This window comes from Siphateles boraxobius, unplaced genomic scaffold (assembly GCF_051911475.1).
Source record: "Siphateles boraxobius isolate OS27281-9 unplaced genomic scaffold, OSU_SipBor_1 1, whole genome shotgun sequence".
Taxonomy (NCBI): Eukaryota; Metazoa; Chordata; class Actinopteri; order Cypriniformes; family Leuciscidae; genus Siphateles; species Siphateles boraxobius.
This window is the reverse complement of record NW_027508699.1, coordinates 23,022,104-23,040,760: the sequence shown is the minus strand read 5'-3', so window position 1 is coordinate 23,040,760 and position 18,657 is coordinate 23,022,104. Positions and strand designations below refer to the sequence as shown.

The following is an 18,657-nucleotide window of genomic DNA, read 5'->3' as shown; positions in this document are numbered from 1 at the left end:
ATGTTATATTGTAGGCCTAACATAAATAAGACACTTTATATTGGATTTTCATTTATTTATGTATTCTCTTTTCATGGTATTGCAACACAAAATGCCACAACAACAATTTAACAAATCCAACAAAAAATACATTCCATGACAAGAAGAACAGAATTAGGATGAAGAACAAAAGTATCTTATAAACTCCTACCCCATTCTTATAATAAAAAAGTTACAAATTAGATGGCCTCACCGACCAGACAAAAGATAACAACAACAAAAAATAACAAAATAGCCCAGACCAGATATAATCCACTTTCAATTTTAACATTTTTATTTTATTATAATTTTAACAATTTTCACATTCATCTTTATACAAATTAAGTATCTAAACTATCTTTAAGTTGTGGAATGGATATGGAGTGTTGTGTGCATGTTACTTGCTGTACATAAACAAACATCATACCCTTTTCACTAACAAGTTTGATCAAGTTTGTACAATGTTCTTTAGAGTGGGTGAATTTAAATACAAAAGAAAGCCCAATCACCCAAAACGTTGGGAAAAATATTAAATCACAGAAGGCCACATTCCAGATTTGGCCAATCAGATGAGCAAAACAGTAAAAGGGTTTTATGATGAACCGTGAAAAACAAAGGGCATTTTCATTGTTTCAGCAGAATAGATGTGTCAGGGCTTAGTCCGATCAGGTCAAGAATATGTCTCACAGCAGGGCTGAGGATCTGGGATTACCTGGGGAAACAGATTAGCAGAGTTGTAAACAGTTTAGTAAAATTATTGGTTCACGGTCTAATAAATGAGGATTTACATTTATGAGGCACTTAAAGCAGGACTATGCAGTTTTTTTTAGCTTAAATGAACAGCTTAGGAGTTATTGGAATGGTTATAAGACTCTTTTCGGGTTGAATGGTGGTCGTCTCGCCCCCCTGGTGCCTATGAGTGGAAAAACCACACTTGCAACTTTGGGCCGGCGGACCGCCGTCAGGAAGTATCGTGTAATTTCAGCTCTCGCGATGTAACAAATTGATTTACGGCACTGCACACATTACACGCATACACGCCCCCATCCAGGATCCGGCTAGCTATAAGAACAACTATCGTCCCATGGCAAAGCCGGCATATAAGAAGCAGAAAGCTAGAAAAGCATTGTCGGAGGAACAGAGAAAGAGGAAACGGCAGACTGACCGAGCGAGGAGTCAGACATGAGTAAACATCGGACCTGCGTTTTCAGAATGGCGAAAAAAATTAAGAAAGCGCGGTCGGAAGAGTCTAGAAAAAGGTATCTAAAAAAGGTCTGCTAACAAGTTGGAAGCATTACTACTAAAATCCATGCAGTCATCACATTTTTCTGTTTTCCCTTATCTTTTCTAGACAGAGATTAAAGTGGAAAAGATAACATTTATCATATAAGTTTACATCTACTAGCTACATCACCTAATAGCTAGTCATGGAAGAGATAACATGTAACGTTATTAGCTAGCTACATACGATTAAATCAACTACACACAACCTAACGTTACTATAGATAGACCTGATTCCACCATATCTTTATGTACACAATAATCTTTTACATTTTAATCCTTTTATTTTAAATATTTGGCATGTTTGTGCATGTCCCTGTGTGTGTAATAAGCAGAGTGTGTTTGTAATAAGCAGAGTGTGTGTGTAATAAGCAAAGTGTGTGTGTAATAAGCAGTGTGTGTGTGATAAGCAGAGTGTGTGTGTAATAAGCAGAGTGCGTGTAACAAGCAGAGTGTTTGTGTGATAAGCAGAGTGTGTGTGTACTAAGCAGTGTGTGTGTGCAATAAGCAAAGTGTGTGTGTAATAAGCAGTGTGTGTGTAATAAGCAGAGAGTGTGTGTAATAAGCAGAGTGTGTGTAACAAGCAGAGTGTGTGTGTAATAAGCAGAGTGTGTGTGTAATAAGCAGAGTGTGTGTGTACTAAGCAGTGTGTGTGTAATAAGCAGAGTGTAATAAGCAGAGTGTGTGTGTGTAATAAGCAGAGTCTTTGATTAGAGAGATTAGCACTACTCGGTCTAGTAATCGTCTTTCATTTCCTAATTTAAGGCGCTAAAGCCTGATAGAATAACTCTGTTTGCGTTACGTTTTCTTCTCTGTGATCTGTGTGTCATTCCTAACAAGTGTAACGTTACCTGTAAATACAAACATAATCCGGAATAACGTATTATGTTAACGGTTTACAGAGTTAATGCACTAAGCTAACATTAGCTAACATTATAAGACAGGTATAAACAGCAGTATTTACCTGAGCCATTACACCTGGAATCTTGGATGCCGCTGTTAATGTTTCTCGACTTCGGATAGGATTCCTGCTGGAAAATGTTTGATTGAGTAGATTTCGTTAGAGAAGATTTTATGGTGTGAACTCATGGAGAACACAATGTGCTATGCTACAGTCAGGGCCGGCGCCACGGGGGGGGCGTGAGGGGGCGACGCCCCCTCAACGGGACTCTCCCGCCCCCTCAGATCACCATGAATGTAAACGGGATTGTATTGATAAAATATGCTATTTAAAAATCACATTTGCCAATTACATTTTCACATTTTCTTGTTTTTGTGAATATTAAGCTGAATTAATAATATTTTAATTAAGGACAGTCTGTTAGACAAAGTCGAATTTTGATTGGTCGTTTGATTTTGCGTGCTCGCTCACCCTAGCATTACGTTAAATTTCTCATACGGGAAAGATCACACGACGGCTATGGACTGTAGAACGGATATTCCATAATTTCAAGGTTGAATAATGCATATCGGGGGCAATCGGGAGAGTCGGCATAGGCGGAGGGTGAACCAACTCCAGGGTAAGGCTAAGATGTGCGGTTCCCCTGCATTTAAATAGATTTCCTAACCATGTAGTTTTAACCAACGTCGCCTAGCAACAACTTAAGCCCCCAGTATAAACGCTCCCGTTAACTCACTTGTTATTAGCGCAACTATACGTTTACAAACTGTTAATTTGAGCAAAAAAAAACAAGCACTGTATGCCTGGCAGCCAATATAAATAAACATGGCCTTACCTAATGCAGCAAAATCCTGCGTTTAGACATGGCATCATGCGTTGATGATGCCCTCGTTGTTTAGTTTTGTGGTTATGTCACTCTCAATTAGAGCTTAGCTGCTAGATTCTCTGCCCGAGCCCGAACTTGACCCGAACCGACGATATTTCCCGTCACTATCCTCGGGCCGGGCCGGGCCTTTGATCTAGAGACGTGCACTCCCAACGCAACAGAGTGTGGCGCGGGACTAGATTTGATGGCCGAGCGCGGGCGCGGGCGGTAATGCACATCACTCTGTGTGTGCGGGTTGCGGGAGAATAAAACGATTCGCGAATCACGGGACTCCCTCAAACTAGAAATATTTATGAATAAAACATTAAAAAGTAATACATTTTTATTCTTCTGTTGCAGAAAAGCAACAAGAACAACTATATGTGTGCTTTAACAAGCTTTAAAGTTAATGCTTTAGTAACAAATTTATCAGGAGCATTTATGCTGATGTCTGATGTGTATGATGGCGACAAGTAGTATTTGTATTTTGGAGGTACAGAAAAAAAGTCTATTTGTGGGCAGGAGCGGGATAAAACATTAATGTTGCGGGCGGGGGAAAGTAACTTAGAAAGTAGTTGAGAACGTCAGTAAATTTAGAGGAAATGTTGCTGATTTTTTAAACAAAATAGCTGACGTCTTTGTCTTGCCAAGGCTAATTTCATAGCTAGCAATTTTTATCCCTAAACAGGCTCGGGCTCGTAATTACAGTTAATTTGTCGGGCCGGGCCGGGCTCGGACACAACGTGCAAATGAATGAGTATTTAAAGTGATAACAATTTAATAAAAACATTGCAATTTATAAATTATATTGCTTTCATTTATTTAAAAATTGTTTATCGAAAAAAATGCATAAATCCTGCATAAAATGAATTATCACGCGCATGAATTATCTCTGCGCGTGCGCACGCATGCAGTTTACGTCGTTCCCTTATCGAGTCGGTCTCTCGACATTACGTATGGGGAAATCCATTTTCCTCGAATCATGAAGTCTGATAGAATAACTCTTTTGCTTGCAAATAGCCAATGGCGGTCCCGCCATCACCTGATTGGCTGACACTGCTCAATATAGGTGACGGCGGGCGCCAGAAACCCCAGAATCTTTTTTCTTCACTCGAGTCTGTATTCACCGTTGATGTACGCATTCAGAGCGGAGTATATTAAGGAGTTTTAATTCCCCTCTCGCGTTCCGGTGGATTATATTATGTCTCTTTGTCGCCCGTGTGGTGGACCCATTGAATCCCCGGACGCACACAACTTGTGTGCTGTGCCTGGGTCGGGACCACGCAGAGGCGGCACTCGAGGGATCGGGATGTCCCGCCTGTGAGGAGCTTCCCATCAGATCCTTCGTGCAAGGCTGGCCGTTACACGTAGCGACGACCTAGTGTCTCCTGCCTCTCCCCAGTCTGCCGCCGTCGAGCCGCGGACCGGGAGACGGCAGAGATCTCCATTCGCGGGTTCTGTTGAGGCGCTGACGTCGGCCCAAGGTCCACGCCATCCTCACGTGGCAGAGCCCGTGAGTTAATCTTGAGGCCATTTACCGCCCTCTTGAGGAAGCACGGGAATTATCTCGTTCGGTTACGACGATGACGACGCCAATAGTCCGAGTCTCCGTCTGAAGGCGCCCTCGCCTCTTTGGATGCGGAGCTTATGGTCATTCTCACTGAGGCGGTGGCAGATATGGTGCTGGAGTGGACAGCGCCCAAGGAGCTGCCGTCGGAAAGGTGGCCTCGGCGCGGGCCGTAAAGCTGAAGCGAGAGGCAGTTCAGGAAGTCGCTAAAAAAAAAAAAAAAAAAAAACAGCGCTCCTGATGTGCGTGTCAGGGAGGAAAGAGCGCGGGACGTGTTCGTCGGACCGGTGCGAAGAGGGCGTGTTCCCGCCCAGAGTTCGACGAGAATGTGTTGTTTCTGAAACCGCTGTGTTCTGTTTCAATAACAAGGTACATTACATGTCTCAGCAAAAGAGCTTCTCTCCCCAACATTATTACCCGCCTCATAGACGGGAGACGCATCGCAGAGCGGAAGCTCGGGGAAACCCGAGGAGATGGCTATCTATGTCCCCGTGCATGATGCCGCGGACGAGCTATACCATTTCATATAGCAGTCAATGCTTTCCCGGTGGCTGGCGCCCAGCCCCCGCCGCAGCATTCATTGCCCTGTATGGCGATTCTGATTACTACGCAGTGTGTATTCACAGTTGTTGCGCGATGCAACTGACGCTGTGTTACGTACACACCACACTGTTATGTGTAAGGATTTATGCCAGTATATATTGCCCTGTGTCCTTCAGTGCAATGGCTATTCTGTTTACTGCAAGTACGTGTTCACAGTTGTTGCGCAATGCAACTGACGCTGTGTTACGTACACACCACACTGTTATGTGTAAGGATTTATGCCATTATATATTGCCCTGTGTCCTTCAGTGCAATGGCTATTCTGACTACTGCAAGTACGTGTTCACAGTTGGTGCGCGATGCAACTGACGCTGTGTTACGTACACACCACACTGTTATGTGTAAGGATTTATGCCATTATATATTGCCCTGTGTCCTTCAGTGCAATGGCTATTCTGATTACTGCAAGTACGTGTTCACAGTTGGTGCGCGATGCAACTGACGCTGTGTTACGTACACACCACACTGTTATGTGTAAGGATTTATGCCATTATATATTGCCCTGTGTCCTTCAGTGCAATGGCTATTCTGATTACTGCAAAGTACGTGTTCACAGTTGGTGCGCGATGCAACTGACGCTGTGTTACGTACACACCACACTGTTATGTGTAAGGATTTATGCCATTATATATTGCCCTGTGTCCTTCAGTGCAATGGCTATTCTGACTACTGCAAGTACGTGTTCACAGTTGTTGTGCGATGCAACCGACGCTGTGTTACGTACTCACTACACACTGTTATGTGTAAGGATTTATGCCATTATATATTGCCCTGTGTCCTTCAGTGCAATGGCTATTCTGATTACTACACCGTAAGTATTCACAGTTGTTGCGCGATGTAACTGACGCTGCGTTACGTACTCACTACACACTGTTGTGTAATGATTTATGCCATATATTGCCCTGTGTCCTTCAGTGCAATGGCTATTCTGGTTACTACGCAGTACGTATTCACAGTTGTTGCGCGATGCAACTGACACTGTGTTTATGTACACACTGCACACTATATGAATTTGCTGTTGTATATTGCCCTGTATCCTTCAGTGCAATGGCTATTCTGGTTACTACGCAGTACGTATTCACAGTTGTTGCACGATGCAACTGACACTGTGTTTATGTACACACTGCACACTATATGAATTTGCCGTTGTATATTGCCCTGTATCCTTCAGTGGAATGGCTATTCTGGTTACTACGCAGTACGTATTCACAGTTGTCGTGCGATGCAACTGACGCTGTACACACTGCACACTGATATGTTTAATGATTTATGCCTTATATATTGCCCTGTGTCATTCAGTGCAAATGGCTATTCTGATTACTACGTATTCACAGTTCGTGCGCGATGCATCTGACGCTGTGTTACGTACACACCGCACTCTGTTATGTGTAATGTTTTATGCCATTATATATTGCCCTGTGTCATTCAGTGCAAATGGCTATTCTGATTACTACGTATTCATAGTTGTCGTGCGATGCAACGGACGCTGTGTTTGTGCACACCGCACTCTGTTATGTGTAATAATTTATGCCATTATATATTGCCCTGTGTCATTCAGTGCAAATGGCTATCCTGATTACTACGCAGTGCGTATTCATAGTTGTCGTGCGATGCAACTAACGCTGTGTTTGTGCACACTACACACTGATATGTGTTATGATCTATGCCGTCATATTTTGCCCTATCCTTCAGTGCAAATGGCTATTCTGATCACTACGTATTCACAATTGTTGTACGATGCAACTGACGCTGTGTACACACAACGCACTGATATGTGTAACTATTACGCCGCTATATATTGCCCTGTATCCTTCAGTGCAACTGGCTACTCTTTTACTGTGTAGTCACAGTTGTTGCGCGATGCCACAGACGCTGTGTTATGTACATTGATATGTGTCTATGATTTATGCCGTTATATGTTGCCCTGTATCCTCAGTGCAGCCGGCTATTCCGATTAACTACGTATTCACAGTCGATGTCGCTATGCCTCTGACGCTGTGTTTTTTGTACACAAAAATGTAACTATGCTTGTGCATAGTCTCAGTCGTCGCTACGGCGACTTGCATTGCATCTGTGTAGATATTGAAGCGTTATGCTGCCCTTCAATGTAATGGACCATTGTGTACGCATATTCATGCAGTTTCGGTCGCTTCAGCAACTTGAGCTGCATTATACACACAGATGTTTAAAATGTGCACACTGATGTGTTATGCTGTTATGTTGCCCTATATCATTCAGTGCAACAACCAGCTATCCTATCTAACTGCATATTCAGTTTGTCGCTACAGCGACTACACTGCACTTATGTACGTATAAGGACGTGTGTTGCTATTTTGTTGCTCTGTTTCTTTCAGTGCAAAACTAGCTATCTTAATCTACTGTGCATACTCACAGTTTCTGAATGTATGTACGTACACGGATGTGCAATTTACCATGTGTTATGCTGTAATGCTGCCCCGTTTCCGTGCAGCTAGCCATCCTGATCGAACTGTACATCTCAGTTTCTGTCTCTACGCAGTTCTGTCGCTACGGCGACTTATGCTGCGTTATGTACATGCATGGATGCGCTACAGCGACCGATGCTGTTACGTACATGTGCTATGCTGTTATGTTGCCCCGTTTCCTTCAGTACAACTGGCTATTCTGTGCTAACTCGTCTACTCACAGTTGTAGCTACGGCTATGTGTTTGTTGTTTACTGAGGTGCTATGCTATTATGGGGCTATTATCTACTGTGTATATTCATCAGAGCCCAGGTGGTTGCAATTCCAGCATTTTGCCCGGATGAGGTCAGTGTTTCAGAGTCTCAGAAGTACGCTTGTGCCCCATGCGTGCCCTGCGTGCTTATGTGAACAGAACTAGCCAGTTTCGAACTTCAGAGCAGCTCTTCGTCTGCTACGCGGGTGCTAAGAGGCGGCGCGCTGTCGAAACGGAGGCTATCTCACTGGTTAGTGGAGGCTGTGCACTGGCTGGCTTATGCTTCACGGGAAGCCGTTTCCCTATAGGGGTGCACGCCCACTCCACTAGGAGTTTGGCGTCATCATGGGCGTGGGCGAAAGGCATGTCTATTCAAGACATTTGTTTCGCGGCAGGTTGGTCGTCTCGTAATACCTTCGCGAGATTCTATAACTTGAATATCCCTTCATTCGCACCACATGTCTGTCAGTGCAGGGAGAGAAAGCTGAGCTGTCGTTGGACTAGGCTAGACTGCCCCGATGGCGCGCGCTCTAGCCACGGTTCGACTAGTCGTCAGACAGTGCGAGTTATTATTAGCATAGCTATCATGTTCACTATATTGTGCCCTTTGTTATGTCCGCATTCATAGCCGGCAGTATTTTCCTAAGCACCAATCACTTGCTGCAATCTCCCTCCATTCAGTTCAGCGTGCTTAGCTTGATGGGAGGGGCCTTCGTTGGTGCAGATGCCGAGTTGGCTCGGTGCCAATAGATGTTTCAACCAGGTCCGGTGTCTGTTCCTGAGAGCTGGGCGGGGTTTCTCCCACACGGCGGGGGTTTTATTGTTCCCCATACGTAATGTCGAGAGACCGACTCGATAAGGGAACGTCTCTGGTTACTCACGTAACCGTAGTTCCCTGAGAGGAGGGAACGAGACATTACGTAACCTGCCGTGTGGGAGGGACTCTCAGTCTCCTTACTCTCGTTCAGCTAAGATTCTGAGGTTTCTGGCGCCCGCCGTCACCTATATTGAGCAGTGTCAGCCAATCAGGTGATGGCGGGACCGCCATTGGCTATTTGCAAGCAAAAGAGTTATTCTATCAGACTTCATGATTCGAGGAAAATGGATTTCCCCATACGTAATGTCTCGTTCCCTCCTCTCAGGGAACTACGGTTACGTGAGTAATCAGAGACGTTTTCCACACACCACAGCTGAGCCAGCCCAGTCGCGCTTATCATTTGGTTATGGAGTGGAGGAAACTGGATCCTAGACCAGCAACGTGGCGCCGGCCCTGAGCATTTCTTTATAAAAGCAACAAGTAGAAGCAGTCAGGCTGCTTTTGAGGGAGAAAATTTCACTCGAATTGTATATTGCTAGTCTCAAGTCCGTGGCCAGGGGAAGGCTAAGCCTTTTTAGCAAAAAGTTTTTTTTTCTCTCTCTCATCAAAACGTCTTATCAATCGTCTATAACAGTCTATATCAAGCAGGGACACGTTTGTGTGCATTTTATTTTGTGATTTCATTGTAACGAATAGAGTCTCCCGCAACAGCGATAGATTGAAACGCGCGTCAGTGTGAAAACTGCGCGAGCCACAAGACAACACTGTATCCGCTTCACTGATCGCAGCGGCAACGAGCACTTTGATCACTTGATTTAAAAAGCAACACATTTCAGCGCTAGAACAACTCTAATTTGACAAACGAACAAAATGAATCCTCTGCTAGTTAACTGGAGATGTTTTATTAATTTGTATTGGTACATCCGTGCCGCGAAGATGTTTTAAAAAGTGGTGGGGAGAAGATCGACCCTGGCAAAAAGTGGTGACGTGCGTTAATGTGAACGCCCCCTCTCGGTATTTCAGACGCCCCCTCATCAGTGCTCGGCTGGCGCCGGCTCTGGCTACAGTCATGGTAATGGGACTATATTTTTGAAGAATACTATTGGCAGACGTTAGTCACGTGACGATATAATTAGTTTTTGATTGGTCAGATGTATAGTATTCCCTCGCATTTGCCTAATCCGTTTATTAAACGTAAATTTAGTTTTAAAAAAAATATGATCGGCTTGACACTGCCAACAAACGGATACGTGTTCAGAATTTTTTTTTTTGTTAATGTGAAAAAAACAGCTACTCTATCCTTGAGGATCAATCATTTCACATAATTTATCATTTGAGATTCAGTATCATTTTTACTTTCAATATTAAATAAAATAAAAACGACTGAACAAATTATACACGGATTTTAGTTCCCTCTTTCATCGAAGAGCCGACAGCGTCAGACTCCAACGGTGCTGAACACACCGGGAAAACTCAGTCGGCCGACGCTCAAAAACGGCCCGACGTTGCCCAACGGACGATCGTCGGCATGGTGTGTCCCGGAATAATGGAAAAATGCAACGATTCTAAACCTATACACCATTATTTATTTATATTTTTGAAGCACACTGATTTTAGTTCTTGATTTATGTCTAATTATGAACGGATATCAGAGTTTTGAATTTTATACTGAGAATGTAGCCTACAGGCTACACCTCATTAATTGAACAGTTAGGCCTACGAGTGGAACAGTCAGTGTGGTGTTATAGCCTAAGAAAAATGATTCTGCTCTGACACCTAGTGGTTTAAATGATCACTTGCACATAAGGCATCCTCTCTCTCTCTCTCTCTCTCTCTCTCTCTCTCTCTCTCTCTCTCTCTCTCTCTCTATATATATATATATATATATATCAGCTAAAAATTAACAGTGAAACATTAGTAAAGATAGTGTACAAAATACACTGAACTATTGTTTTGGCCATAGCCGCCATACACACATGGTAATACATAACTTTAGGCTATAACATTTAAATCAGTGACAACTTGCCTCGACCTGACATTTATGAAAAATACCCTTGTCCTAAAACAGTTCAAAATCGTTTTAATTACGTACAGAATTAAAATTAATTAAATACATTTTGACAAATAAAGTGAGTAGCCTAGCCTAATTAAAAAAGATCCGAGACGAAGCCTTCGATTGCTATTTTCCACTTCAGCCACCAGATGACAGCAACTGAATAATGCAAAGAGGTCAAAGGAACACTCATCTGTTTCACAATTACAAATTGCTATTAAACACGTTATTTAACATAGGCCTATTGAACACACATCAATGACATAAAAAAGATAGCCTATTTACAGGTAGCCTAACACTATATAATTTATAGCCTACGTTTTTCTAATCAAAAAGTGTTAAAGTACGCTATCTCTGTAGGCAACTTAATAATATACTCCTTGAAAATAATGTAGGCAATATGTACACACATTTTAAGCAACGAGCATATATTTCGACCTCATAGCTTCAGTAGCCCTTTGTCTATCATCACCCCACGTCTATCAGCACCCTCGCTGTGTGCGCAGTGGCGCCTTTAAATGAGCACCGGGAACTTCACTGAACGGGTACCAAATGATGTAGGTGATTAAACGGCTGCTTCTGTTCTCTTTAGAAATGTGAATCATGATAACGTCCTAAACGGTCACATCGGCTACAGAATCAGTCATTAAGCTAACGTTACTGAGATCCAGAGTTCATCGGCGCACCTCCATCCAGCTACAGCCTGCTACAGCATCGCATAAGGACGAAGAAGGTAGATAACGAAGATAACGGATGTGCAAAATCAACTTAAACGCCAGGAAAACAGAGAGGACTAGTCGCGTGGAATGTCCGCATCCCGTCTGTTTCCTTGCGATCGAGCATCCCGGAGACTCATCAGAAATCGATGGTCAATGTGCGAATTAAAGGGACGGGAGGTGCGATCTTTTGATTTGTTCAAGTGTCTTCTGACTCCTCCTGTGCTATACCGGAGACCACATGGCCAAGCCCCCTGGGTTGATATAGGTACCAGTACCAGCAGAGGAACTCTATATAAAGGCTGACATAGTTTGGAGGAACAGTTGCTGGTCTTTAGAATTCGGGGCTTACAAGTAGAAGAGTGGAACACATCGAAAGACAAAAGTAATCATGTCTCACGCCTGGGGTTATGGACCAAATGACGGTAAGATGAGGATACAAAATTAATATTATTAGTCTTTAGTAATTAATCAGGATTACATTTATGTCATTGTTTAAAAATTATATTAATTTCAAATAGCCTAGAATTTAACAGTCCTTTAGTCAGGAAGTCTTTTTTTTTTACATTCATCAACTACACAGATGCGACATCTAAACAGCTTTAAAAGGTGACCAAAGCATAATTATCTTGACGTTTTATGATTCATTAGGTATCTCTATGAGGAAATGTGTTAATTATTAAATACAGAAAACCATAGTTGACACCACACACACACTGTAAATAAGCAAAATGAGATGAATTGGGGCATGTAAATATATATATATACCTTACATTAACCTTAAATCTAAACGAATTAGCAAAACAGAAAGAAAAAGACAGTAATGTGACTAAAACAACCTGGATAATCTGAAACAACCTTATTTAGGTTACATAGACAAAATTAATTTCTTAATGTCAAATCAGCTAGAAAAGGCACATAGCCTCTTCTTACAGTGTATATTTGCTGATATTTAATCTTGCAAGGACAGTAAACTTGTTGTGCATATAGGCACTACTTTTTTATCTTCATATACTCAGCTTTACATCTTTTTCTCTCACTCTGACATTTTAGGGCCAGAAAATTGGGCAGAAGGCTTTCCCATTGCAAATGGACCCAGGCAGTCTCCCATTGATATCGTACCCACCCAAGCACAACATGACCCTTCTCTGAAGAGTCTCAAATTGAAGTATGACCCCGCCACCGCTAAGGGCATCCTCAACAATGGCCATTCATTCCAAGTGGATTTCACTGATGACGACAACAGCTCAAGTTAGTCTATTAGGTCTACTTCTTTTTGTGCGTATTTTCAACCTCTTAAAACAATTATTAAGCTATGAGAATTTATTAATTTTGTTTATTTATTTACATTTTACCTTGACATAGTCACACTTTCATATTTATCAACTTTCTGCGGATTTTGTCAGGGCAGTATTTTGGCAACCCTTTTTGAGAATGTCCTTCTTAAAATATTTATCTTTTGTCCTTGAACCCATAACAAGTGTAACAAATCTGAAAAAAAAAATACTGCAAGACTTTCTTTGCATATCAAATACTAAAATGAAAGGAGCTGGATAATTTATGCAATACTATATAAGCATCTCAATATTCAGCTACTGTGAAAGTCCTCTTCCACGCCTTCTCCTTCCCTATTTCTATCCATTCATCACTAACTTCATTTGTTAACAACTCCAGGGCGACTTATAGTGCTCAAGTCCTCTCCATTGAAATTATGGACTCGTGAATTTCTATTATTGTGTCCTTGTACTCTAGACCTTTGCCTCATTGAAAATCCTTTCAGTTTACTTCAAATTAACTACCTGTACATGAAATCTTTAAATGATGTAAAACTGCTATATGAGCAGCGAATGTGGATGTGTGGAAATCAGGGACTCTGTGTACTCAAGTGCTAATGCATTCTATTATGAGAGAATGAAAGAATAGAGCCACATATGTATGCCATGGTCGCTCAATGAGAGCAACATGTGCTGAATTTTAATGACCATTTCAAGAGGGGACTCACAGCAAACATATGCTTGGAAAAGACATGTTTTAAAGAGTGCTACAGAAACACTATATAAAAGTATTAACATATAACACTTGCATTCAAAATGCTTGCAGAAAAGAGATTAAAGAAGTGGCTAACTGATATATTAGGTGGTGAATATTGAATTTTTTGGCTGCACTTCCTCTTTTGTTGTTAGAGCATCTCTTTTTAACAATTTCTGAATATTGAACACCCCAAATAATATCCTAAATAGTCCACTCACATCAACATTGCCCAACAGGCAACCTGTCAGTCTACCTTTTGGTTATCAAAAGGATTACATGTCATAGTCATTAAAGATGCATAATATACAATATGATCTGATATTAGAGATTTATTTATTTATTATTTATTTATTATTATTTTATATTAAATAGAATATATTTTTATTATTGGCTGATATTTCTGCATGCTAATACTGAATCTCAAAATGAATATCCAATTTTCATAATGTACATTATAATGCTGTAATGACTAAATTCACTGACCGACAATTAAAAAAAAAATATTAAAATTTTAATATCCGCCATTTATTATTGGTTATCGGCCTTAACATGTAAATGATATTTACTTATAGATATCTGTCAACATTTCTATACGCATCTTACATTTAATGCTTAAAAGATTGAATCAGAAATACAGTTTTACTAAAAATTTTCGGACTAATGATTTCTATTCTATAGTGCTGTTAAAGAAACTGAATGATTGGAATAATTGTTATGTAGCTCTGGCTGGAGGCCCCGTGACAGGGGTTTACAGGTTGAGACAGTTCCATTTCCATTGGGGAAGCAGTGATGACAAGGGCTCAGAGCACACTATTGCTGGAACCAAGTTCCCCTGTGAGGTAATGAAGCTTTCATATTCCTGCTCCCAGTACCATTACCAAAGCAACCCTCATTCCTCTGTGTTGTGGTACAGACCGTTCTAATTCTTGAACGTCTCTCTTAAAACTAATTATAGCTCACTGCTCATGAATATTCTTGATGTTGTCTCATGAATTTGTAAATCCCCTCTTTTAAATAAGCCAAGATTTTAAGCTAATTCAGTAATTTTTCGATGTTTCATAACACTTCTCCTCCTTTCCAAAGCTTCATCTCGTTCACTGGAACACCAAGTACCCAAACTTTGGAGAAGCTGCCAGTAAGCCTGATGGCCTTGCTGTAGTTGGAGTTTTTCTCAAGGTCAGGATTTTAGCCAAAATCAATTCAAGCATTGCAGTGATTAAATGATATAAACTGGTGGATATATTGTGTGGTTCTGTTTACCAGATTGGTGCTGCCAATCCAAGACTTCAGAAAGTTCTGGATGCTCTGGATGACATCAAATCAAAGGTATCAACAGTAGCAGAAATGTTTAGTCTTATGAATTAGTATATTTACTCCCCTCACTTGCCCTCAGACGTTTTTATTCTTTTACAATATGTCTGTTTCTTCTCCAGGGCAGACAGACGACATTTGCCAACTTTGACCCTAAAACCCTGCTGCCCACATCTCTGGATTTCTGGACTTATGAAGGGTCTCTGACCACGCCCCCTTTGCTGGAGAGTGTCATGTGGATTGTTCTGAAAGACCCAATCAGTGTTAGTCCTGCTCAGGTACTTTATGCATCTATGCTTTCACACTCTTATTTGTAGACTTACGATTACAGACAGGGACATCTACTTCTAGTACTTATCTTTAGTACCTTATGATATTTTCAGTCATCATAACATCATTTTGACCATACAAGTTTTGTTAATTCAGAAGGGGAACATGTTTAATAAAGTTGTGCTACTTGGTTGAGTTGAAAAAAAAGTTAATAAATACCTAAACAAACAGTTTCTGCTTATATAGTATGATAGCTCAAATAGGGTCTCAACTTTTAACTTTACTCCTACTTTAAAACGGGAGGGTCGGTGCTCCATAGGTTCCTGCTTCTACGAGATTACTTTATCTTAAATATATTGCTTGCCTGACAGCCAATATCACATTTAAGTCAGGCTTGTGCCTTTAAGATAGAGGCCTACACCCTTACATTCAGTATTGGAGAGGAATTAGGACTTCATTGCAGTCTAAATATTGTTATTATATGTTTTATTTATTAAAGGCTTTATTTTGACCTGTTACTGTCTGAAGCTTTTTATATCTCATAAATGAATATCACGCCAAATGAATATTACTCAGTTTAGCAAGACGAGGAAGTGCTATTATAATAAAAATAAAAAATAAAGTATTCTACAATACACCAAAACACAAATTCTGGACACTATGCCGAAAAAAGAAAAATTAGTATTTGTTTGGAATAACTAAATATATTAAAAATATACACTACAATTCAAATGTTTGGGGTCAGTAAGATTTTTTGTATTCACCTCAGAACCAAATCAGCATATAATTTCTAAAGGATCGTGTGACACTGAAGACTGGAGTAATGATGCTGAAAAGTCAGCTTTGCCATCACAGGAATATTGCATTTTTTAATTTATTAAAATAGAAATTAGAAAATAATTATTTTGAATTGTAATAATATTTTACAATATTACTGTTTTCTCTGTATTTTTAATAAAATAAATGTCGCCTTGGTGAGCATAAGACTACTTTCAAAAATATAAAAAATTCTTGCAAACCCCAAACATTAGTGTATATTTGTTCTTCATTAAGGTGACATTACTACCAGAACATTTAGGCTCGAACAACTAAAATTTTGCTCAACCATCACAGACCACATGCTATGTGTTTATCGTCTTCTGATGCCTTTATGCTCCTTTTCCCAAAATGTGTCTGAGCTAAATGTGGTGTAGCACAAGGATTAAGCCGTTTTAAAGATTGTCTTGAAAATTCTGCATCAGCAGCAGGACAATATCGACAGTGACATAATGTTTTTTTAAAAAAAATTGCCCTATTCATTACTGTCCCTTATTTTAGTCTCCAGTGGTTAGTCAGAATAGTCTAACGGCTGCACAAGTGCTCTATGAATGAGCATGGAGCTAAATATAGTAAATATAGGGTGTAATAAGGCTCTGCAAGACTGCCAACAACACAAACACCAAAATCCAAGAGAAAACAATCTAATCTCTCTCTCTCTCTCTCTCTCTCTCTCTCTCTCTCTCTCTCTCTCTCTCTCTCTCTCTCTCTCTCTCTCTCTCACAGATGGCTAAATTCCGTAGCCTGCTGTTCACATCGGAAGGAGAGACACCTTGCTGCATGGTTGACAACTTCAGACCCCCTCAACCTCTCAAGGGACGTAAAGTCCGTGCATCCTTCAAGTAAATTGCAGCATAGAAGCCACAACCCTCCCACTTGCCTTCTGATCATTGTGCTTCTGACTGGTTCACAAAAACATTCCCAGTGAAATTGCAACTGAAACATCACAGTATTTGTTCTCAATCCAGGCCCTTGCTTACATTGAAGTGTTGATAACAAGAAAGCTGGATCTAATCTTCTTAAACTGTCTGTTTGTCATAAATGCCCCTATTATGACTTACCATGAGGAATAATATTTAAAGTGTTTAAACAGTGGTTAGTTAGTTACAAATTAGAAAAATGTATATCCCAGTTAAGTTTTCTAGCTTTGCCGGAATTGCACTATTCTTAGTTAATTAATAGGAAAGACATTATGGTTCTGTTTGGGTTTATGGCAAAGTGTGAATATTTCAGTTAAATGTGTGAATGACCAGATGTGTTGAAACTGAACTACCTACAGAAAAACACTCACTAAATGCAATTTGTTGTTGTTAAAGGGATTTACTTGAGGAATTCCAAGGGATTTGCTTTTAAAGATTGCTTTTAAGAAAGATGTAACCTGATGTTCTGCAGTAGGTACTATAATAAAGATTTCTTAGATTTGAAAGTTAATTGAGCAGTATTGCAAACAAATATTATGTAAATTAGTCATGTATTAGAAATTCTATCAGCAATAAATAAATATATATTTAAATACATTTCCTGTGATTGTTTGCTGTCCATTGCACAATGAATTACATTAGTGATACAAACTGATGTTGAGATTAGCTATAATACAGAAATGAGGATTTGGTAACAGAATATAATACAATAAGATCAAACTCAAGTGACATTAGTTAATCAAATTAGGTATCATATTTTAACAATGGATAATTTTTTTAGAGCATTTAAATAGTTTAATGTTACTTATTAATACATATACCATTGTTCAATGTTATTAATGTTTGATATTATTGTTAATTTATACACATGTATTAATTTAATTTAACTTTCAATGTTAAAAATGTACTCTACATTCTTCCAAAAATTGAGGGGGGAGGGGTATTTTTGAAAGAAATTCTTTTGTTCAGAATGCATTAACTTGATCAAAAAGTGACAGTAAAGACATTTATAATGTTACAAATCTGTTATTGATCTGTTATTGATAAAATCTGTATAATCTGTTAATGTTACAAATCTGCTTTGAAAAAATTTACATTCTTTTGAACTTTCTATTCATCAAAGAAAAAAATCGTTTCACAGTCTTCACAAAATATAATAATCAGCACAACTGTTTTCAATATTGGTAATAATAGGAAATGTTTCTTGAGCACCAAATCAGAATACGAATGGGTTTTGAGGGATCATGTGACACTAAAGACTGGAGGAAAGGCCTTTGCGATCAGAGGATTAAATTACATTTGAAAATCTTACATTATTTGTGAGAAAAAGGGACTTTAAAAAATATAAAAAAACATGAAAAAACAATATGCAGAAGAGCTAAATAACAGATTCAGAGAAAACGCAGAGCAAAGGAGACGTACAGACCACCAAACCTTTTAGTTTTAACTCACAAAATGTGTTCTGCTTTTCACATGCTTTTGACAAATATACAGAAATAGAATTAACCTCTTCCTCATGCTAATTTCTACTACTGTGGTTTGAAGTAATTCTCACTAACCATTTCTGCAGTAAAAGAGTAAATGTGAGAACATTCAAGATCAATATCTGTCAAGCACTCTCCGGTCCATGTCAGTTCTGGGCTCTGTTATCATGGAGAAATAATGAGATCATTACCCAGAGATACTGTCATAGAGGCTGAGAGAGGCCTTTATCTTGGAAGCTGGTACATCACCACAAATGAGCGCAGTTTTGGATGCCAGTCAGTGTCTCATTAACACATGGCTAATGCTC

The 18,657-nt window shown here is 39.9% G+C and overlaps 1 protein-coding gene across 1 annotated transcript; it reads left to right on the top strand.

Moving 5' to 3' along the window:
* Positions 1–11,305: 11,305 nt before the first annotated feature.
* Positions 11,306–17,462, top strand: cahz (carbonic anhydrase). The gene is made up of 7 exons (XM_077229267.1): positions 11,306–11,942; positions 12,571–12,768; positions 14,269–14,387; positions 14,632–14,724; positions 14,812–14,874; positions 14,982–15,137; positions 16,672–17,462. Exons 1-7 carry the CDS (start codon positions 11,909–11,911, stop codon positions 16,789–16,791), a joined length of 783 nt encoding a protein of 260 aa, XP_077085382.1. The 5' UTR covers positions 11,306–11,908; the 3' UTR covers positions 16,792–17,462.
* The last annotated feature ends 1,195 nt before the right edge of the window (positions 17,463–18,657 follow it).